Source organism: Coregonus lavaretus (genome assembly GCF_964263955.1).
Source record: "Coregonus lavaretus genome assembly, chromosome: 39".
NCBI lineage: Eukaryota > Metazoa > Chordata > Actinopteri > Salmoniformes > Salmonidae > Coregonus > Coregonus lavaretus.
In genome coordinates this window covers 6,725,918-6,749,587 of record NC_140026.1, presented here as the reverse complement: position 1 = coordinate 6,749,587, position 23,670 = coordinate 6,725,918, and the positions used below count along the sequence as shown (strand labels likewise).

The window sequence follows — 23,670 nt, the reverse complement described above, 5'->3', positions numbered from 1 at the left end:
TCGTATGTTTGTGTTTTTGGCGTCAGAGCTCTCCATGAATAAACATACAAAAAATCCTTCTTCGTGGTTATGGACCTTGAATCATTTATGATTAAAACCAGAGCCTTACAACCTCTGGTAATGATTCAAGCTTAGGTTGAATTAGAGATAGAAATTCACATGACAGCCACTAGAGATCCTGGTTCAAATCCAGGCTCTGTTGTAGCCGGCTGCGACCGGGAGACCTATGGGGCGGCGCACAATTGGTCCAGGGTAGGGGAGGGAATGGCCGGCAGGGATGTAGCTCAGTTGGTAGAGCATGGCGTTTGCAACGCCAGGGTTGTGGGTTTAATTCCCACGGGGGGCTAGTATGAAAAAAATTAAAACAATACAAAAATAATGTATGCACTCACTAACTGTAAGTTGCTCTGGATAAGAGCGTCTGCTAAATGACAAAAAATGTAAATAGTATATGGGGCTTTGGTGACAAAACGGATGGCAGTGTGATAGACTACATCCAATTTGCTGAGTAGAGTGTTGGAGGCTATTTTGTAAATGACATCGCCGAAGTCAAGGATCGGTAGGATAGTCAGTTTTACGAGGGCATGTTTGGCAGCATGAGTGAAGGAGGCTTTGTTGCGAAATAGGAAGCTGATTCTAGATTTAACTTTGGATTGGAGATGCTTAATGTGAGTCCGGAAGGAGAGTTTACGGTCTAACCAGACACCTAGGTATTTGTAGTTTTCCACATATTCTAAGTCAGACCCACCGAGAGTAGTGATTCTAGTCGGGCAGGCGGATGCAAGCAGTGTTCGATTGAAGAGCATGTATTTAGTTTTACTAGCGTTTAAGAGCAGTTGGAGGCTACGGAAGGAGTGTTGTATGGCATTGAAGCTCGTTTGGAGGTTTGTTAACACAGTGTCCAATGAAGGGCCAGATGTATACAAAATGGTGTCGTCTGTGTAGAGGTGGATCTGAGAGTCACCAGCAGCAAGAGCGACATCATTGATATACACAGAGAATAGAGTCAGCCCGAGAATTGAACCCTGTGGCACCCCCATAGAGACTGCCATAGGTCCAGACAACAGGCCCTCCGATTTGACACATTGAACTCTATCTGAGAAGTAGTTGGTGAACCAGGCGAGGCAGTCATTTGAGAAACCAAGGCTATTTAGTCTGCCAATAAGAATGCGGTGATTGACAGAGTCGAAAGTCTTGGCCAGGTCGATGAAGACGGCTGCACAGTACTGTCTTTTATCGATTATAATATCGTTTAGGACCTTGAGCGTGGCTGAGGTGCACCCATGACCAGCTCGGAAACCAGATTGCATAGCGGAGAAGGTACGGTGGGATTCGAAATGGTCGGTGATCTGTTAACTTGGCTTTCAAATATTTTCGAAAGGCAGGGCAGGATGGATATAGGTCTGTAACAGTTTGGATCTAGAGTGTCACCCCCTTTGAAGAGGGGGATGACCGCAGCAGCTTTCTCTGGGGATCTCAGATGATACGAAAGAGAGGTTGAACAGGCTAGTAATAGGGGATTGCTACAAATTTGGAGGCTAATGTTAGAAAGAAAGGGGGGGGGGGGGGGGGGGGGGCATGGGCAAGTTGCAGCAGAGGGTGCAGAGCTGGTGGCTTAAAATCTTACTTTAAACCTAACCATAACCCTAACCTTCACCACACTGCTAACCTTATGCCTAACCCTAACCTTAAATTAAGACCAAAAGCAAATGTTTGTTTTCATGAATTTATAGGATTTAGCCTATTTTGACTTTGTGGCTGTGTAATGTGGTCCTCTGTAGCTCAGCTGGTAGAGCATGGCGCTTGTAAAGCCAAGGTAGTGGGTTTGATCGCCGGGACCACCCATACACAAAAATGTATGCACGCATGACTGTAAGTCACTTTGGATAAAAGCGTTTGCTAAATGGCATATTATTATTATAACTAGTGACAACCGTCACTCACCTTATTTCGCGCCAAACACTGATCACAAATGTTTTTGATGTTTGTTCACGTTGCTAGCGATTGCAGACACTTATTTCTACTTCTAGACATGTCTCACATTTGTATATAAAATATCACACGCGAAAAGTAATTTTAACAACATTTATTTAGATGTTTGAGTTACTTTCTATTCTATAGCTGACCTGTGTAGGCCAACTCACCACCGTTGATTGTCAGCGCACATAGTTATCCATCCAGCAGGTGTCGGCGCTTAGAATGTATTCGTTTTTTTATGTTTATGTGATATCGTGTCCTGATTTTGAAATGTATTATGTATAGTCCCTTGTTATTGGAACTAATATAATGTAATTCCAATTAATACACATTTCACTTTTGTCATACAGACTTTTATTCTTAATTCCAAAGAAGCGGAAGTAGACGATAAATAATGAAAAAACAAACACCGGAAGTTGGTGTGGGTGGACCGTTCTTATTATAGGGTGGACATGGCATTTTGATAACTGACCCTTATCTGTATATTTTTCTTGCGTTTAACCAACAAGTTCTTTGGGAATATCATACCATACCAAACCTAACTCTGTCAATTTGCAGGTAGGTGGCAGAAGTTAGCTAACGTTATCTAGCTTCTCAAGATTATTGACTGTTAGGCTAACACTTCGCATCTAGTATAGCTAACGTTAGCCAGAAATCTAACGTTCGCTAGGTAGGTAGCTAGCGTTACTAGCTACAATGAGATGTATTGTTGATTTAACGTTAGCTAGCAAAGGATTTTAGTTAACGTAAGCTCACCACCGTCACTGCTTCTTTCTGTGGGAAAGCTATGAATATACATTTTGCAGAGTTGTCGGGGTACCAGCGATTTAGCTAGCTAATTTGTTTGCTCGAGCTACCTAGCTAACACTACAATCAGATTTTTGACTGACGCGAACACACCCTAGTTAGCTAGCTTAGTAACCAACTAGCGTTAGCTAACTAGCTGACTAACGTTAACCACTGAACCTGGCTGGCTAGCTATTTTAGCTTGCCAACTGTCATAATGTTTGCGCAAGGTTATTTTCTGATTATTTTCACTTTCACCTGATCTTACAGGGCAATATGACACTGACAACCTCTGAAATAGATACTCCTAAAAAGGAGGATGATAATTTCTATTGGTGACAGCCAAGTGATGGCATGAGCATAATCAGAAACACATCCTTTCTCACGGACTGAGTGATGTTCTTTTTTCACTACAGAGGTCCATATCAGTCCCTACTAGTGTCTTATCAGGTATTGTTATGGCAAGATTATTTTCTGTTTTCCCATACTGATCTAGCTGCTACAGCTGGAGACTACAATGTTATTGCGTACTTGCTGGGATTAAGGGAGAAATACACAAGCTCACTTCAAAGAGTTGTGACGATTGCTGAATGCTGAAGGTGAATCATCAATAATAGTGTCCCCTGCCAGAGACCCTCCTCTTTTTCACTCCTCTCCTGTCTGTCGCAAACACTTCCTCTAAGAAGGAGAGGGAGAGATGGAGAAGCTTGCACTATTTGTTTGATACTGTTGTTAACTTGGTAATAAATAAGCAACAAGTGGATATGGCTGGAATGCGCAGGCGGCATTCGGTGGCTGTCCCGGCGATTGGCCTGGGTATGGACCGGGGCAGCTTGGTGAGACCTATCTGATATTCAGTCTAAGACTAGACTACTTCCTACATATGAGTTGATTTGATTGAACAAATGAGCAGCAACAGTCAGTTATTTTACCTAAGGCTAGTGATTGTCTATAGGCTACATTTGATTTGACACTTGCCTCAACCATTTTTTGTACATTCGAGAACAGAACTGTATCAAGAGGAGTTTTTTTGTTGCTACTGCTGGCAAATAAATTAAGATAAAATAATAGTTTTACTCACAATGCAGGCTATACAGCACGGTGCTGAAGATGATGATGAAATAACGTGTTGTGGCTCCATGATCTGTTCACTGCTTCAGCTGAAGAAGTCACTGTTAGGAAGGAAGGGTAGACTATTCCAGTGTTAATGGCATTTCCTGGTTGTTCATTTAATTCCGGTTTTATGACATAAGAGCTCAGTCTCTAGTTATCTTGTTTCTAGTTTCTGACTAACACCATTCCTACCATGATCCTGGCTACTCCTCCCAGTTGTCTGCCATTCGGACGATATCTATTAGGCTAGCTACAATGAATTTGGTCTCATCTCACATGGCATTGCCTCCCTGAAGACCCAGATATAATATTTGCCATGTTCCTCCATGGCCCATTTTGACCATTTTATGAAAGATTTCCTCTGTGTGGGTAGACTGTGAGCGTTACTGTCTGTGTGTCCACCAGCTGTAATGGTTACAGTCTGCTGAACCATATGACTGGGTGTGTGACTGTGTCCTCAGGCTGTCTGTGGCCTAGCTAGCATGAGTCAGCTAGTTGACATTCAGAAGTGGGAACTAGGCCCAATGGATATATCATCAATATGTTGTTTGTTTATAGTACTTGTTGTTGTGGAATAGGCCTATATCAGACATTTTCCTTCTCAGCCTCTTCCTGGTAGTCTATGTGAACTAGGCCTAATGGGGCGTGGAGTTGATGGCATGAAATGTTGTCATCAATAACAAAAAAAACATGTTGTTTGTATGCTTCACTTTGTTGTTGTGGAAAATCCGATTTCAAATGTTAATTTTTAATTTTACCCCCTTTTTCTCCCAAATTTCGATCTTTTCTCATCGCTGCAACTCCCCAACGGGCTCGGGAGGCGAAGGTCGAGTCATGCGTCCTCCGAAATATGTCCCGCCAAACCGCGCTTCTTAACACCCGCCCTCTTAACCTGGAAGCCAGCTGCACTCTAGCACTGCGCTGCAGTGCCTTAGACCACTGCGCCACTCGGGAGGCCCCGATCTCAAATATTTTATCGTAGATCAAAACTAAAGAGTCAGTTGTCATTGTTTCTTGTCTGTGATTTAAATGACAGATTTCCTCACAGAGAATCTCAAAGATCACAACAAAATCAAGCCGAGTTGAGGCTGTGGACTTGGCCTAACACCGGCTGTGTCTAGGACTAACACCGGCTGTGTCTAGAACTTGACACACTCTCAGTGCCATCAAAGCATTTGTCTGTTTCTCACACAACTTAGGCAACAGCACTCACAAAGTCCTCTGTCCTAAGCTATGTCCTCTCTCTCCACCCCCACCCACACCCCCCCAGCTCTCTGGCAGCCCCCTCCTGAGCAAGATGAGTGCAGACGGGGGAGGCAAGCCTGCCAAAGTGGGCTCGGTGGTGGAGGTGATCGGTAAGGGCCAGCGTGGCACTGTGGCATATGTGGGCGCTACGCTCTTCGCCACGGGCAAGTGGGTGGGTGTGATCCTGGACGAGCCCAAGGGCAAGAATGATGGCACGGTCCAGGGGAAGAGATACTTCCAGTGTGATGAAAACTGCGGCATCTTTGTGCGCCAGTCCCAGGTAACTAAGCTAACACAACACACACCCACTCACACAGACTCTCTCTCTCTAACACGACACACACACACACCCACTCACACAGACTCTCTCTCTCTAACACGACACACACACACACCCACTCACACATACTCTCTCTCTCTAACTGTGACACACACCCACTCACACAGACTCTCTCTAACTGTGACACACACACATACATTGTGGAAGAGTAGTAGACTGGTGTATTGAACCCGTCTCCCTCTCTCTCCTGATCAGATCCAGCTAGTGGAAGATGGATCCAGTGCCACCTCTCCAGACACCCCAGAGTCTGCCACTGCCAAGTTCCTGCCCAAGCAGAAAGGTAAGCAGAATAACTAAGCTGTAGCCTTCATTTACATGGCCTCAGTGGGCATCAGGGTTGGGGTTAATTTCAGTTTGACAAATAATAATAATCTGGCTCTTTTGTCCATGATAATCTCATCATGTAGGCTATACCTGCACTGTGTCTGTGAGTTGTTGGCTAAGGCAACGTGCCAATACCAGAGTGGGCACACTCGCTATATAATGCTATTTCTTTTGTGAGAAAACAGTCAGTAGAGTTGAAAATGTGATGGAAACCCATTTAACTTGTATTTTTTATTGGGTACATGAGAATGAAACCTCAAAAGTAATTTTTATGTGCACTACGTCATCACGCACAGCCTTTTATCCACAACAAGACAATTAGATTTTAGAATATTCGCAGGAAACCTAGCTACTGTAACACTTCATATTACGGTCCACTTAAAAGTATTTCTAAAGGGTTTATAAGTCGTTTATTAACTGTTAATTATGAGTTTGTGTGTTTATAATAACATGTGATCTGTTCTTTCTGTTTTTATCTTCAGACATTCCTGAGATTCCAAAATCAGTCAAACAGGTACAGTAAAAATACACTTTGTTTCGGAGCGATTTCCATCCCTCCTCTCCTCTCCTTTTCTCTCCCTCCAAGTGACCAACCTCTTCACTCTTCTCTACTTCTCTCTCTCCCTCTCTCCTCTCCTTTCCCCTAAATACCATTACAGATGCCCATTGCCAAGAAGGTATAGATATTTAAAACTATGCTCACATACTTTGCCATGGTGGTTGCTTGCTTGTCACGTTTTCTTTTGAATTAGGCTGTTCAGGGTTATATTTTTGGTCTGTCGTAGCTTTTCTGTTGTTCGTCTTTTGGACTGTAAACTGCTAATGCTTCACATGGGTGTTTCACATCACCGTACATTTTTGTTGCATTTTCACTTTGGTTCTATGACACATTTAGGAGCATGGTGTCCCATTTTCGGGCTGTTGAGGTGAATTATTTAGATTTTTGTTTCAGACGCAAGTGTATTCTTGCTTGCATTGTGATGCGCCGTGTTTTTGCCTCGACTTCACTTGGGATTTTTATTTTTGGATTTATTTTAAGTCATGTTATAAACTTTCTAACATCATCTTCACCCACATCTATTAACTACAGTACGTCACCTCAGTTTTTGAAAGTAGTGGTTATCAGCGCAAACTTCATACTTGCATAAAGACTTAAAGAAAAATTCTACCCAAAAACAATTTTTTGGTATTTGTTTCATTAGTCAATTGTTGATATAGTCCCAAAATGTTTTGCAGGTCAGCAATCAAGTTTTCAAGATGTATAACTTTCAAAATAGAGAAATACAGCCGGTATTATGCCTGTCGCATCAAACCGACTGTATTTCTGTATGTCAACAATGAACTAATGAATCAAATACCAAAAGAGAGTTTTTGGGTGGAGTTTTCCTTTAAGTGGTTATGGTGCATGTAGTAACAGCCTGATGCGGTGTGTTTAGACTAATATTAACCCTGTGTGTTTCTGCTCCCTGCCCTGCTAACTACTGCCCTTCGCCATCTCTGCTGGGCCTGTGTGTGTGTGTGTGTTCTCTCTCCTCTCCTCCCCTCCTCCTCCTCCAGTTCGTCACCCGTCGTAGCACCAAGGTGAGCTGGTTATGAACAGCAGACGCTGAGGTAACAGGGTACCGTTAAAGAAGAGCTCACCTGTCCATTCCTACTGTAGATCATGTCCTCATTGTCATGTTACAGCAGACGCTGAGGTATCAGGGGACCGTTAAAGAAGAGCTCACCTGTCCATTCCTACTGTAGATCACGTCATCATTGTCATGTTACAGCAGTACGTTTTGCGCTAGATTAGAGTAATGGAATGTTGATCATCTCAGGAATATGGAAGATGTAGGTATGTGACAGAGTAGGAAAGTAGCAAACCACAGTCTGGAAAGGAATGATGTTTTAGAGTTTGAGATCTACTGCTACAGTTTAACATCATCGACTGAGATAGAAGTCAATAGTCAGTATGTGACAGGAGAGTATGTCACACGCCAGTACATGGGGTGTGTGTGTATCTGTGTAGGTCTAACTATAGTATGTGAGTGTAGTAGAGTGTATAAAGTTGTTCTAGAGGATGTCCTCAGGAACAGAGAACAGCAGTAGACCGTTCTTCAACCCCTAACACAGTCTACTCTCACACAACAGTGGAACACTCCAGGTCGCCTCTCCTCCTCCAGCTCCCTTCCCTCCCTCCTCATGGTACGTTCCAGGCCTCAAACCACCTGACTCCCCTGGGAGAGACCAACTCTAGTCCTGGAGGGGTGAACTCTGGTCATTCGGGTCATTGGTCAAAGGTCAAAATCACCACAATAACTGGAAAAACGACAGCGTAGTTTAGTTTTAGTATTTTAAACCAAGTCCCCACAGAAAGTGAAGCTGTAACTTTCTACTGTAGTAGTTTACCTTCCCTCTAAAACCAGAGTTCACCCTTTTACACACAGTTCAGTTCACCTGGCCAGTTCCTTGTGCACTGTTGCTACTTTTAGTGTAGGCCAGATCAGCACAGTAAAGGGTGACTTCTATGGCTCTGGGTGTGGTATTTGCTCACCACTGCAGGTGCACTTAGGTATGGCTTTACCGGAGTTCACCTGGGTTCCGGGTGGAATGTGTCTGTGTTCAGTTCCGGGTGCAGTCTGTTTTAATGGTCACTGGGATTAGCAGGTAATGGTACGGTCTCACAGATGTACTTCTCTTTTTACATGTGTTTGACTTTTATTTCTCTTTCTCCCTCTTCCTGTTCTCCTCTCTCGCTCCCTTTTCTCTTTGTCTTTTCTTCGCCTCTCTCTCGCTCCCTCCCCCCTCTCCCCCTCCCACCTCCCGCAACTCTCTCCCTCCCCCCTCTCCAGGCTCCCCGGGCCACCGGCCTGTCCAGCTCTCGGTCCAGGGAGGATGTCAGCGAGGGCAGCCTGTCTTCCAAGGGTGCGCTGGGGGCTCCCGTTGTCCCCATGCCCAGCGGCATCCCCGCCACGCCCGGCGCTCCACCCCCCGCCACCCCTAGCAAGGTCAGTCCACAACCCCCCCCCCGTGGCCAATCAGATCATTACCTTAGGTTCTGGAGAGCTTTTGATCGAGCACAGAAAGAAAACACCCATTATCATTGATAAGTTGTTGGATGTTTTTAGTGCTGGGCTGGAACAAAAGCCTACAGTTCTCCAGATCCACTGATGTTATGTCATTTATATAGAGCTGAGACGACGAACTGAAAATGATCGACACAGACCACTTATTGAGGACGTTTTGATGACATCGTTCATTACGATAACTAGTCTATACTACAGAAAAGGGAAGTTTGAAATTAAGTTAGCTAATATGGGGTGATTGTTGGCATAATGGCGACGGTGCATAAAGATGGAAGCCCCCATGTACTTACCACAAATTCCTTGTTTTGCTAAGTTTGCTGTATTGTACATTGCTCTCCGTTATCTATATATTTGTATGGTCATTAGCACTGTATACATGATTCCAAAGCTTCAAGACGCCGGCAATTTGGAAAAACAAAAAGGTAGATTGTGCTGATTTACTGGCACATTGAACTATGTCATGCCCCGTAGTTTAAGAACTCTGTGGGTAGTGCTAAAAACAATGACGTCATATCTGAATTCCTCCATCTTTATGGACCGTCGACCATTTATAGCTACAACATTCAAACTAGCAGTAGTAGTTTGAGGGGTAACCAACAACAAAAAAATTGTGCACATTATTATAAACGTATCATTCTATTTTATTGTTATTGTATTGATTCAGTCAGTTTATCGTGATTATGGCTTTTTGTCCACATCACCCAGCTCTACCATAATATCACCTCAATCCATTGTGTTTCCTCATTCGTCTTCTACGTCTTCTGTTGACTGTTGTGTTCCATCCATGTTGTCGTTGTAAACAGGCTGAGCCTCCTGCATCAAAGCAGGTAGGGTAACAGTATCTGGACGCATGCTTAGATCTGGTCTGAGCATGTTGTTTGACTAACAAACCAAGGCTGAGTCCCAAATGGCACCCTATTCCCTATGTAGTGCACTACTTAATAGGGAATACGGTACCATTTGGGATGTATCCAGAGTTAGGGTTTTTCAGAAGGGTGCTACTCCTCAACCTCACTAACACGGCACTTCCCCTGCATGCCAACAGAGGGCAGTGTCTTCTGTTTAATATTACTGAATAAAGGAGTTACTCCAGACATGGTTCTTGGTGGTGGGAGCATGTCTTTGAGCTTTGAAGTGTTTTTGGAATGTGGGTTCTTAAGTCTCTGGTTGTTTTGAGGTGTCCACTATCCCCTCTCTCAATGCTCCATTTCCTCTCCCCATTTCCCCTCCCCATTTCCCCTCTCCATTTCCCCTCCCCATTTCCCCTCTCCATTTCCCCTCCCCATTTCCCTTTCCCTCCCACTTCGTTCTTCCCTCTTTCTCTCTCACACCTTAACCTGTCTTTCTTCCCAGGAGGAGGAGTCTCTGCGTGGCCAGGTGAAGGACCTAGAGGAGAAGCTGGAGACCCTGAAAATGAAGCGGGCGGAGGACAAGGTCTTTTTAATCATTTATTTATTCTATTTTTATTGTTATTTTTACACTATACAGTGGGGGGGAAAAGTTTTTAGTCAGCCACCAATTGTGCAAGTTCTCCCACTTAAAAAGATGAGAGGCCTGTAATTTTCATCATAGGTACACGTCAACTATGACAGACAAATTGAGATTTTTTTTCTCCAGAAAATCACATTGTAGGATTTTTAATGAATTTATTTGCAAATGATGGTGGAAAATAAGTATTTGGTCACCTACAAACAAGCAAGATTTCTGGCTCTCACAGACCTGTAACTTCTTCTTTAAGAGGCTCCTCTGTCCTCCACTCGTTACCTGTATTAATGGCACCTGTTTGAACTTGTTATCAGTATAAAAGACACCTGTCCACAACCTCAAACAGTCACACTCCAAACTCCACTATGGCCAAGACCAAAGAGCTGTCAAAGGACACCAGAAACAAAATTGTAGACCTGCACCAGGCTGGGAAGACTGAATCTGCAATAGGTAAGCAGCTTGGTTTGAAGAAATCAACTGTGGGAGCAATTATTAGGAAATGGAAGACATACAAGACCACTGATAATCTCCCTCGATCTGGGGCTCCACGCAAGATCTCACCCCGTGGGGTCAAAATGATCACAAGAACGGTGAGCAAAAATCCCAGAACCACACGGGGGGACCTAGTGAATGACCTGCAGAGAGCTGGGACCAAAGTAACAAAGCCTACCATCAGTAACACACTACGCCGCCAGGCACTCAAATCCTGCAGTGCCAGACGTGTCCCCCTGCTTAAGCCAGTACATGTCCAGGCCCGTCTGAAGTTTGCTAGAGTGCATTTGGATGATCCAGAAGAGGATTGGGAGAATGTCATATGGTCAGATGAAACCAAAATAGAACTTTTTGGTTAAAAACTCAACTCGTCGTGTTTGGAGGACAAAGAATGCTGAGTTGCATCCAAAGAACACCATACCTACTGTGAAGCATGGGGGTGGAAACATCATGCTTTGGGGCTGTTTTTCTGCAAAGGGACCAGGACGACTGATCCGTGTAAAGGAAAGAATGAATGGGGCCATGTATCGTGAGATTTTGAGTGAAAACCTCCTTCCATCAGCAAGGGCATTGAAGATGAAACGTGGCTGTGTCTTTCAGCATGACAATGATCCCAAACACACCGCCCGGGCAACGAAGGAGTGGCTTCGTAAGAAGCATTTCAAGGTCCTGGAGTGGCCTAGCCAGTCTCCAGATCTCAACCCCATAGAAAATCTTTGGAGGGAGTTGAAAGTCCGTGTTGCCCAGCGACAGCCCCAAAAACATCACTGCTCTAGAGGAGATCTGCATGGAGGAATGGGCCAAAATACCAGCAACAGTGTGTGAACCTTGTGAAGACTTACAGAAAACGTTTGACCTGTGTCATTGCCAACAAAGGGTATATAACAAAGTATTGAGAAACTTTTGTTATTGACCAAATACTTATTTTCCACCATAATTTGCAAATAAATTCATAAAAAATCCTACAATGTGATTTTCTGGAGAAAAAAAATCTCAATTTGTCTGTCATAGTTGACGTGTACCTATGATGAAAATTACAGGCCTCTCTCATCTTTTTAAGTGGGAGAACTTGTACAATTGGTGGCTGACCTAAATACTTTTTTCCCCCACTGTATCTACAAAAGTATGTGGACACCCCTTCAAATTAGTGGATTCGGCTATTTCAGCCACACCCGTTGCTGACAGGTGTATAGAATCGAGTACACATCCTTGCAATCTCCTTAGAGAAACATTGGCAGTAGAATGGCCTTACTGAAGAGCTCAGTGACTTTCAACGTGGCATCGTCCAACAAGTCAGTTCGTCAAATTTCTGCCCTACTAGAGCTGCCCCGGTCAACTGAATGTGCTGTAATTGTGAAGTGGAAACGTCTAGGAGCAACAACGACTCAGCTGTGAAGTGGTAGGCCACACAAGCTCACAGAACGGGACCGGCGAGTGCTGAAGCGCGTAGAAATCGTCTGTCCTCGGTTGCAACACTCATTACCATGTTCCAAACTGCCTCTGGAAGCAACGTCAGCACAGAACTGTTCGTTGGGAGCTTCATGAAATGGGTTTCCGTGGTCGAGCATCCGCACACAAGCCTAAGATCACCATGCGCAAAGCCAAGCGTTGGCTGGAGTGGTGTAAAGCTCGGCGCCATTGGACTCTGGAGCAGTGGAAAGGCGTTCTCTGGAGTGATGAGTCACACTTCACCATCTGGCAGTCTTGACTGACGAAACTGGGTTTGGCGGATGCCAGGAGAACGCTACCTTCATATTCAGTGGCTGTCTCTGTATGAATTGTGCTATACAAATAAAGTGTATTATTTCTAAAAAAATATATGGTATGTAATAGCATTTATTATGATTATTTATTCATATTTATAATGATTATTCAGGTCAAGCTGAAGGAGCTGGAGAAACACAAGATCCAGCTGGAGCAGCTCCAGGAGTGGAAGACCAAGATGCAGGAGCAGCAGGCCGACCTGCAGAAACAACTCAAAGAGGCCAAGAAGGTACAGTACACACCAGAAACATGAATGAATAACCTCTATGGTAGTCATCATTGAAATTAATACAGAACCTTGACGGTTCTTTTTGGGTTCCTGTCCACTTCTCTTATTAGATTAGATCCGAGTACTTGGCAAGACTTCAAATAACATACCGGTAGTCATTAACCTAGGATAATTAAAAAGTAATCCCTTATATAATATTGTACCAGGTATGGAAGTCTAGGTTTTCAGGTACCCAATTTTAGCTTTGGTCAGATTGACATTGCTAATGATGTCCACTCTTGTTATTTGGGATTTTGCACATATTTTATCTGGCTTTGTTCACACACAAATGGGAGATTTACACTAATGTTCCTCTGTCAGGATGCCCGGGAGGCTTTGGAGGCGAAAGACCGCTACATGGAGGAGATGTCAGACACGGCGGACGCCATCGAGATGGCCACCCTGGACAAGGAGATGGCCGAGGAGCGGTCCGAAAGCCTGCAGGTGGAGGTGGAGTCGCTGAAGGAGAAGGTGGAGGAACTCACCATGGACCTGGAGATCATTAAACACGAGGTTGAGGAGAAAGGTTAGAGGTCACTAGTAGTGTGTTGATATAAAAGGCTGCTCAATTTATGGTATCTCATCCCATACAGAGGGTCAAAGGTCATACCCCCAAAACATACTAACCTCCCCTGTTATTGTAATGGTGAGAGGTTAGCATGTCTTGGGGGTAGGATCTTTGACCCTCTGTAACTTTGTCACTCATCATTATTCACGATTCATTCAGGATTATCTGTAATCATGGTAGCATCCACATTATTGTAGAAGTGTTCAGAAACATTCTTATGATTAAAGTGACTCCAATGACAATACATTATTTACCATTAATTTCTATTGGACACAAAATACATTAAAATGCAACCAAAGCGAACTGCAAATGCATCCAACAAGTTTGTAGACTCACAAGTTTGATATAGTCATTCCGTGCTAGGAATATGGGAGCAAATACTAAACTTTCGACTGCTTTATTTATAATCTTTAGGGGTGTCAATCATTTTGGCCCCTACCTTTTTGTATTGAGAAAAAAAATATTGTTAAACAAAATATTTCTCTGAGCAATTGTATTAGTATAAAATTATATAATTTCTCAAAGATAATGAGCACACAATATAGCTCAGTATTTGAATGATTTATACTGTCATTATTGTTAATCTTTATCAAGGGTGTCAATAATTTCAGACCCCACTATGTGTTTATTTTTAAACAATTCTTAACAATAAACAAACAAAGTAGCTATCATATTTGACAAGGACTTATCCAGTATTGCTTGGCAAACCTAACCTAACTCTATTGCTTCTCCAGGGTCTGACGGAGCTGCCTCTAGTTACCACGTCAAGCAGCTGGAGGAGCAGAACAGCAGGCTGAAAGATGCTCTGGTCAGGTGCGTGTACCTCAAACTCAAAAACAACCACAAACGTGTTATGGTTTTATTTCTTGAAAAGTTTGACCAAACGGTCTCATCGGTTACATGATGTTTCATTGAGATCTAGTGCCCCATCTGGGTACACTTCGCTGTCTCTTCCCTTCTAGTGCCCCATCTGGGTACACTTCGCTGTCTCTTCCCTTCTAGTGCCCCATCTGGGTACACTTCGCTGTCTCTTCCCTTCTAGTGCCCCATCTGGGTACACTTCGCTGTCTCTTCCCTTCTAGTGCCCCATCTGGGTACACTTCGCTGTCTCTTCCCTTCTAGTGCCCCATCTGGGTACACTTCGGTGTCTCTTCCCTTCTAGTGCCCCATCTGGGTACACTTCGCTGTCTCTTCCCTTCTGGTGCCCCATCTGGGTACACTTCGCTGTCTCTTCCCTTCTAGTGCCCCATCTGGGTACACTTCGCTGTCTCTTCCCTTCTGGTGCCCCATCTGGGTACACTTCGCTGTCTCTTCCCTTCTAGTGCCCCATCTGGGTACACTTCGGTGTCTCTTCCCTTCTGGTGCCCCATCTGGGTACACTTCGGTGTCTCTTCCCTTCTAGTGCCCCATCTGGGTACACTTCGCTGTCTCTTCCCTTCTAGTGCCCCATCTGGGTACACTTCGGTGTCTCTTCCCTTCTGGTGCCCCATCTGGGTACACTTCGGTGTCTCTTCCCTTCTAGTGCCCCATCTGGGTACACTTCGCTGTCTCTTCCCTTCTGGTGCCCCATCTGGGTACACTTCGCTGTCTCTTCCCTTCTAGTGCCCCATCTGGGTACACTTCGGTGTCTCTTCCCTTCTAGTGCCCCATCTGGGTACACTTCGGTGTCTCTTCCCTTCTAGTGCCCCATCTGGGTACACTTCGGTGTCTCTTCCCTTCTAGTGCCCCATCTGGGTACACTTCGGTGTCTCTTCCCTTCTAGTGCCCCATCTGGGTACACTTCGGTGTCTCTTCCCTTCTAGTGCCCCATCTGGGTACACTTCGGTGTCTCTTCCCTTCTAGTGCCCCATCTGGGTACACTTCGCTGTCTCTTCCCTTCTAGTGCCCCATCTGGGTACACTTCGGTGTCTCTTCCCTTCTAGTGCCCCATCTGGGTACACTTCGGTGTCTCTTCCCTTCTAGTGCCCCATCTGGGTACACTTCGGTGTCTCTTCCCTTCTGGTGCCCCATCTGGGTACACTTCGCTGTCTCTTCCCTTCTAGTGCCCCATCTGGGTACACTTCGCTGTCTCTTCCCTTCTAGTGCCCCATCTGGGTACACTTCGCTGTCTCTTCCCTTCTAGTGCCCCATCTGGGTACACTTCGCTGTCTCTTCCCTTCTAGTGCCCCATCTGGGTACACTTCGCTGTCTCTTCCCTTCTAGTGCCCCATCTGGGTACACTTCGCTGTCTCTTCCCTTCTAGTGCCCCATCTGGGTACACTTCGGTGTCTCTTCCCTTCTGGTGCCCCATCTGGGTACACTTCGGTGTCTCTTCCCTTCTAGTGCCCCATCTGGGTACACTTCGGTGTCTCTTCCCTTCTGGTGCCCCATCTGGGTACACTTCGGTGTCTCTTCCCTTCTAGTGCCCCATCTGGGTACACTTCGGTGTCTCTTCCCTTCTAGTGCCCCATCTGGGTACACTTCGGTGTCTCTTCCCTTCTGGTGCCCCATCTGGGTACACTTCGGTGTCTCTTCCCTTCTGGTGCCCCATCTGGGTACACTTCGGTGTCTCTTCCCTTCTAGTGCCCCATCTGGGTACACTTCGGTGTCTCTTCCCTTCTAGTGCCCCATCTGGGTACACTTCGGTGTCTCTTCCCTTCTAGTGCCCCATCTGGGTACACTTCGGTGTCTCTTCCCTTCTAGTGCCCCATCTGGGTACACTTCGGTGTCTCTTCCCTTCTAGTGCCCCATCTGGGTACACTTCGGTGTCTCTTCCCTTCTGGTGCCCCATCTGGGTACACTTCGCTGTCTCTTCCCTTCTAGTGCCCCATCTGGGTACACTTCGGTGTCTCTTCCCTTCTGGATTTGCTCAAAATGATATGTCTGTCACTTCTTGTATCCTAAGGGGCAGTTTCCTGGACATGGACACAGATTGAGCCTAGTCCTGGACTAAAAGGCATGCTCAATGGAGAATCTCCATTAGAAGTGTGTTTTAGTGCAGTACTGCAGTTCGTCTGGGAAACCAGCCTTAAACGTTTCTTTTTTGGTTTGATCTTTAACATAAATATTTCTTCCCCTCCCTCAGGATGCGTGACCTGTCGTCGTCTGAGAAGCAGGAGCACGTGAAGCTGCAGAAGCAGATGGAGAAGAAGAATGGAGAGCTGGAGACTCTGAGGACCCAGAAGGAGAAACTACAGGAGGAGATGAAGCAGGCTGAGGCCACCATCGATGAGCTGAAGGAGCAGGTCAGTTAACCAGTCAGCCAGGCCACCATCAGTGAGCTGAAGGAACAGGTCAGTTAGCCAGTCAGTGAACAGGTCAGTCAACTAGTCTGTCGGCCAGTCAGCCAGTCAGCCAGGCCACCATCGATGAGCTGAAGGAGAAGGTCAGTCAACCAGTCAGCCAGCCAGTCAGTGAACAGGTCAGTCAACCAGTCTGTCGGCCAGTCAGCCAGGCCACCATCGATGAGCTGAAGGAGAAGGTCAGTCAACCAGTCAGTCAGCCAGTCAGTGAACATGTCAGTCAACTGGTCAGTCAGCCATTCAGTTAGCCAGCCAGACCATTATCAACAAGCTCAAAGATCAGGTCAGTCAACCAATCAGTCAGCCAGCTATTTTACTATCAACGAGCTCAAATCACAGGTCATTCAGTCAGTGAGACAGCCAGCCAGGCCTTTATCAACAAGCTCAAAGAAAATGTCAGTCAACCAGTCCGTCCGTCAGTTGGTTAGCCAGCCAGCCATTCAGCCATTAACGAGCTCAAAGAACAGGTCAGTCAGCCAGTCAGTTAGCCAGTCAGACAGCCAGCCAGGCCATTATCAACAAGCTCAAAGAACAGGTCAGTCAGCCAGTCAGTCAGTCAGGCCACCATCAATGAGATCAGTGAACAGGTTAGCCAGTTGCTCATATAGAGCAGGGGTTGTCAATCTTTTCATGCTCAGGGATGCCCTCCCTGGCAAACCGGCGACCCAGGGACCCCCTCCAAGACAAACCTGCGACCTAGGGAACCTCTTCATACGTTAGTAAAAAAAAATACTTTTCACGTCTTGTCATATTATCAGGTGAATGATAATGGCAAGGAGAAGTAATTAAATGAATAGTTTTGGTAGATCGTTTTTCATTATTTTGACCTGCCAACATTATTATTTACATTGTAGTCATTTAGCAGACGCTCTTATCCAGAGCGACTTACGATAGTGAGTGCATACATTTCCATATTGTTTTGTACTGGTCCACTGTGGGAATTGAACCCACATCCCTGGCTTTGCAAGCGCCATGCTCTACCAACTGAGCCACACAGGACCTAATTGGACAAGGAAGTGTAAACTCTTAACATAGCCTATTAGCTAGAAAGGTAGCTCCAAACACATTTTCGCTAAGAACAGCTGTTTAGCTGGTTAAACAAAAGTTAGCCATGTGTTGGAAAAAAAATGCATGTCCAAGCCAAGAAAGCTTTCCAGCGGCCGCACTGGTAGCCTATTCGCAGGTGCTTTTTCAAAGCCTATGACAGATCGTCCAACGAGTGTAATTTGCTCAATATTTGGATTTGAGAAATGAAGTTCACATCATTAGAAATAAGAGATTCTCCTTTTTTTCGGCTAGTTGTTCTACTTGTTGCTAGCAATATTCATAAATACATTGAAATAATAAAAAATAAATATACAGTACCAGTCAAAAGTTTGGACACCTACTCCAGGGTTCCAGGGTTTTTCTTTATTTTTACTATTTTCTACATTGTAGAATAATAGTGAAGACATCAGAACTATGAAATAACACATGGAATCATGTAGTAACCCAAAAAGTGTTAAACAAATGAAAAGGATTCTTCAAATAGCCACCCTTTGCCTTGATGACAGCTTTGCACACTCTTGGCATTCTCTCAACCAGCTTCATGAGGTAGTCACCTGGAATGCATTTCAATTAACAGGTGTGCCTTGTTAAAAGTTAATTTGTAGAATTTCTTTCCTTCTTAATGCGTTTGAGCCAATCAGTTGGGTTGTGACAAGGTAGGGGGGGTATACAGAAGATGGCCCTATTTGGTAAAACACCAAGTCCATATTATGGCAAGAACAGCTCAAATAAGCAAAGAGAAACGACAGTCCATCATTACTTTAAGACATGAAGGTCAGTCAATCCGGAAAATGTCTAAAACTTTTAAAGTTTATTCAAATGCAGTTGCAAAAACCATGAAGCGCTATGATGAAACTGGCTCTCATGAGGACCACCATAGGAAAGGAAGACCCAGAGTTACCTCTGCTGCAGAGGATAAGTTACCGTAATTTTCGGACTATAAGCCGCGCCTTTTTTCCCATTTTTCGACCCTGCGGCTTATATAACGGTGCGGCTAATCTATGGATTTTTACAGCTAACGGCCACTAGAAGACCTCCTAAATCTATGGATTTTACAGGTTACAGTCCACCAACTTTAACTCTATGGGCTCTATGACCGGTCCACGCCCCCCACCTTTAAGCGGCGGGCTCCAGCAGGAAAAGCTGGAGGCCGGAAAAGAGTGAGACAGGTAGCGCGCAAAAGTAAAAGTGGAACCGAGAGTGGTACGAGAGACAGAACGAGAGACAGAACGAGAGCAAGACAGACAGACATTACGAGAGCGAGATGATTGAAATGTTTAAATGTTAATAAATGGGAGCTTCCTCAAGCAGCCATCTCTTTCCCGACAATCCCGTCTGTGCACGAACCCTTACATATGGTAATTAAACATTAAAACACCTGCGGCTTATAGTCCAGTGCGGCTTATATATGTACACATCATTCAATTTAGCTGCTGCGGCTTATACTCCGGTGCGCCTTATAGTGCGGAAAATACGGTAATTAAAAGTTACCAGCCTCAGAAATTGCAGCCCAAATAAATGCTTCACAGAGTTCAAGTAACGGACACATCTCAACATCAACTGTTCAGAGGATACCGTGAATCAGGCCTTCATGGTCAAATTGCTGCAAATAAACCACTACTAAAGGACACCAATAAGAAGAAGAGACTTGCTTGGGCCAAGAAACACGAGCAATGGACATTAGACCGGTGGAAATCTGTCCTTTCAGATTTTTGGTTCCAACCGCCGTGTCTTTGTGAGACGCAGAGTAGGTGAACGGATGATCTCTGCATGTGTGGGTCCCACTGTGAAGCATGAAGGAGGAGGTGTGATGGTGTAGGGGTTCTTTGCTGGTGACACTGGCTGTGATTTATTTAGAATTCAAGGCACACTTAACTAGCATGGCTACCACAGCATTCTGCAACGATACGCCATCCCATCTGGTTTGCGCTTAGCGGGACTATCATTTGTTTTTCAACAGGACAGTGACCCAAAACACACCTCCAGGCTGTGTAAGGGCTATTTGACCAAGGAGAGTGATAGAGTGCTGCATCAGATGACCTGTTCTCCACAATCACCCGACCTCAACCCAATTGAGATGGTTTGGCATGAGTTGGACCGCAGAGTGAAGGAAAAGCAGCCAACAAGTGCTCAGCATAGGTGGGAACTCCTTCAAGACTATTGGAAAAGCATTCCTTATGAAGCTGGTTGAGAGAATGCCAAGAGTGTGAAAAACTGTCAACAAGGCAAGGGGTGGCTACTTTGAAGAATCTAAAATCTAAAATATACTTTGATTTAACACTTTTTTTTGCTTACTACATGATTCCATGTGTTATTTCATCGTTTTGATGTCATCACTATTATTCTACAATGTAGAAAATAGTAAAAATTAAGAAAAACCCTTGAATGAGTAGGTGTGTCCAAACCTTTGACTTGTACTGTGTATATATACAAGTTTACATACGCCTTCGCCAAATACATTTAAACTCAGTTTTTCACAATTCCTGACATTTAATCCTAGTAAAAATTCCCTGTGTTAGGTCAGTTAGGATCACCACTTTATTTTAAGAATGTGAAATAATATTAGAGAGAATGATTTATTTCAGCTTTTATTTCTTTCATCACATTCCCAGTGGGTCAGAAGTTTACATACACTCAATTAGTATTTGGTAGCATTGCCTTTAAATTGTTTAACTTGGGTCAAACGTTTCGGGTAGCCTTCCACAAGCTTCCCACAATAAGTTGGGTGAATTTTGGCCCATTCCTCCTGACAGAGCTGGTGTAACTGAGTCAGGTTTGTAGGCCTCCTTGCTCGCACACGCCTTTTCAGTTCTGCCCACAAATGTTCTATAGGATTGAGGTCAGGGCTTTGTGATGGCCACTCAAATACCTTGACATTGTTGTTCTTAAGCCATTTTGCCACAACTTTGGAAGTATGCTTGGGGTCATTGTCCATTTGGAAGACCCATTTGCAACCAAGCTTTAACTTCCTGACATGTCTTGAGATGTTGCTTCAATATATCCACATAATTTTCCTTCCTCATGATGCCATCTATTTTGTGAAGTGCACCAGACCCTCCTGCAGCAAAGCACCCCCACAGCATGATGCTGCCACCCCCGTGCTTCACGGTTGGGATGGTGTTTTTCGGCTTGCAAGCGCCCCCCTTTTCCTCCAAACATAACGATGGTCATTATGGCCAAACAGTTCTATTTTTGTTTCATCAGACCAGAGGACATTTCTCCAAAAAGCACAATCTTTGTCCCCACGTGCAGTTGGAAACTGTAGTCTGGCTTTTTTATGGCGGTTTTGGAGCAGTGGCTTCTTCCTTGCAGAGCGGCCTTTCAGGTTATGTCGATATAGGACCCGCTTTTTCTGTGGATATAGATAATTTTGTACCTGTTTCCTCCAGCATCTTCACAAGGTCCTTTGCTGTTGTTCTGGGATTGATTTGCACTTTTCGCACCAAAGTACGTTCATCTCTAGGAGACAGAACGCGTCTCCTTCCTGAGCTGTATGACGGTTGCGTGGTCCCTTGGTGTTTATACTTGCGTACTATTGTTTGTACAGATGAACGTGGTACCTTCAGGCATTTGGAAATTGCTCCCAAGGATGAACCAGACTTGTGGAGGTCTACACATTTTTTTGCTGAGGTCTTGGCTGATTTCTTTTGATTTTCCCATGATGTCAAGCAAAGAGGCACTGAGTTTTTGAAGGTAGGCCTTGAAATACATCCACAGGTACACCTCCAATTGACTCAAATGATGTCAATTAGCCTATCAGAAGCTTCTAAAGTGTTTTCCAAGCTGTTTAAAGGCACAGTCAACTTAGTGTATGTAAACTTCTGACCCACTAGAATTGTGATACAGTGAATTATAAGTGACATGATCTGTCTGTAAACAATTGTTAGAAAAGTTACTTGTGTCATACAGAAAGTAGATGTCCTAACCAACTTGCCAAAACTATAGTTTGTTAACAAGAAATGTGTGGACTGGTTGAAAAAACGAGTTTTAATGACTCCAACCTAAGTGTACTTTATGTAAACTTCCGACTTCAACTGTATAACATATGTTTTTATATATGTATTTTCACAGAGCCCTGGTTGAATACCCCTGATATAGCGGATTCTTCCAACCATGCTTGTGTCACTGCTTACTCTTGTCTTATGTCTAGGAGGCACCCTCTCCACAGGTGACATGGCTGTATGTGTATTTATGTAATTCTATAAATCAAACTCTCAGGGTGTATAGGTCTGGGTTGCTTTTAAGAACTTTGCGACATATGTGTTTGTCAAAAGTAAAATACAATGTCAATTGATTGATTGGTGTGTTCTAGTGTTAAACTATGTGTGATATGTGCCCTAGGTGGATGGTGCCCTCGGTGTTAGGGTTAAACTATGTGCCCTAGGTGGATGGTGCCCTCTGTGTTAGGGTTAAACTATGTGTCCTAGGTGGATGGTGCCCTCGGTGTTAGGGTTAAACTATGTGTCCTAGGTGGATGGTGCCCTCGGTGTTAGGGTTAAACTATGTGTCCTAGGTGGATGGTGCCCTCGGTGTTAGGGTTAAACTATGTGTCCTAGGTGGATGGTGCCCTCGGTGTTAGGGTTAAACTATGTGCCCTAGGTGGATGGTGCCCTCGGTGTTAGGGTTAAACGATGTGTCCTAGGTGGATGGTGCCCTCGGTGTTAGGGTTAAACTATGTGTGTGTGATATGTGTCCTAGGTGGATGCTGCTCTCGGGGCAGAGGAGATGGTAGAGACTCTAACTGAGAGGAATCTGGACCTAGAGGAGAAAGTCAGAGAGCTGAGAGAGACAGTCACTGACCTGGTGAGTTCAATCAACAATACCCCTGTCAACCCTGTTACCTTAATGTCAACGCTGTTACCTTAATGTCAACGCTGTTACCTTAATGTCAACGCTGTTACCTTAATGTCAACGCTGTTACCTTAATGTCAACGCTGTTACCTTATTGTCAACCCTGTTACTTTGATATCCATGTCAGCTCCGTTACTTTGTATGCTTTGTTGAGTCAACTCTGCTGGTAAGTTTTGAATAACCAACTCTGTGTCAACTCTATGCCCTTCATGTGGGTCCACGACATTGGCAAGGAGACTGTTTTAGAGACAGAGAGACACCCTTTGTGTTTGAACCCTGTGTGTGCATGACTTTATATCTAAACCCCTGTCCACTCATAACTACACAACTATAGCTGCTCTGACCCTTAACCCGTCAACCCTGACCTCTCCCCTCCCCCCTCCAGGAAGCGATCAATGAGATGAATGACGAGCTTCAGGAGAACAGCCGAGAGACAGAGATGGAGCTGAGAGAGCAGTTGGACCTGAACGGAGCCAGGGTGAGAGAGGCACAGAAGAGAGTGGAGGCTGCTCAGGAGACTGTAGCAGACTACCAGCAGACCATCAACAAGTACCGCGAGCTCACCGCCAGCCTGCAGGTATAGTTTGAAACCATAACGTCAGTGTAGTATCAAATAACATGCAATCAGAAGAATGACACTTAAAAACACTAACAAGCATGTTTAGTAGTTAAAACAAGGAATAGTTTAACTTGTTTGTCACAGTTTTGGGTTTTAATAACATCCTGAATACATTCCTTTTAAGCAAAATGGGGAAGGTGTTAGGTGACTGTGGTTTCTTTTGGTTGTTTGTATCTAAAGTGTGTGTGTGTGTGTGTGTATAGGATGCCAACAGGGAGCTGACCAGTGTTCAGAATGCCAACGCAGAGCAGGTCCAGCAGCCTCCTGCTGAGCTGTTTGACTTCAAGATCAAGTTCGCTGAGACTAAGGCCTACGCTAAGGTAAGAAACACAGATCAACAGGTTCTGGGGAAGACCCAGTTTGGGAACGAACCGTCCTGTTTAACACTTTGGGAGCATCATGCTAGTCTGCGGATGTACTTTTTGTTCCCAGAGAAACATGC

General features: G+C 44.7%; 1 protein-coding gene across 3 annotated transcripts in view; it reads left to right on the top strand.

Annotated features, from left to right (window-relative positions):
• Positions 1-2,395: 2,395 nt before the first annotated feature.
• The window catches only part of LOC311113172 (dynactin subunit 1-like), a 33,762-nt gene continuing 12,487 nt past the window's right edge, over positions 2,396-23,670 (top strand). The window contains exons 1-15 of one of the 3 annotated variants that reach the window (XM_084156351.1): positions 2,396-2,535; positions 5,147-5,401; positions 5,657-5,741; positions 6,268-6,299; positions 6,445-6,462; positions 8,620-8,775; positions 9,657-9,680; positions 10,207-10,287; positions 12,707-12,823; positions 13,184-13,388; positions 14,165-14,243; positions 16,495-16,654; positions 22,457-22,561; positions 22,995-23,186; positions 23,432-23,548. In XM_084156351.1, the coding sequence (XP_084012477.1) occupies positions 5,174-5,401; positions 5,657-5,741; positions 6,268-6,299; positions 6,445-6,462; positions 8,620-8,775; positions 9,657-9,680; positions 10,207-10,287; positions 12,707-12,823; positions 13,184-13,388; positions 14,165-14,243; positions 16,495-16,654; positions 22,457-22,561; positions 22,995-23,186; positions 23,432-23,548 (1,599 nt within the window). In that variant the 5' untranslated portion in view covers positions 2,396-2,535; positions 5,147-5,173. The remainder of the gene's footprint in view (positions 2,536-5,146; positions 5,402-5,656; positions 5,742-6,267; positions 6,300-6,444; positions 6,463-8,619; positions 8,776-9,656; positions 9,681-10,206; positions 10,288-12,706; positions 12,824-13,183; positions 13,389-14,164; positions 14,244-16,494; positions 16,655-22,456; positions 22,562-22,994; positions 23,187-23,431; positions 23,549-23,670) is intronic. The other 2 variants (XM_084156352.1, XM_084156353.1) reach the window with 2 other exon arrangements.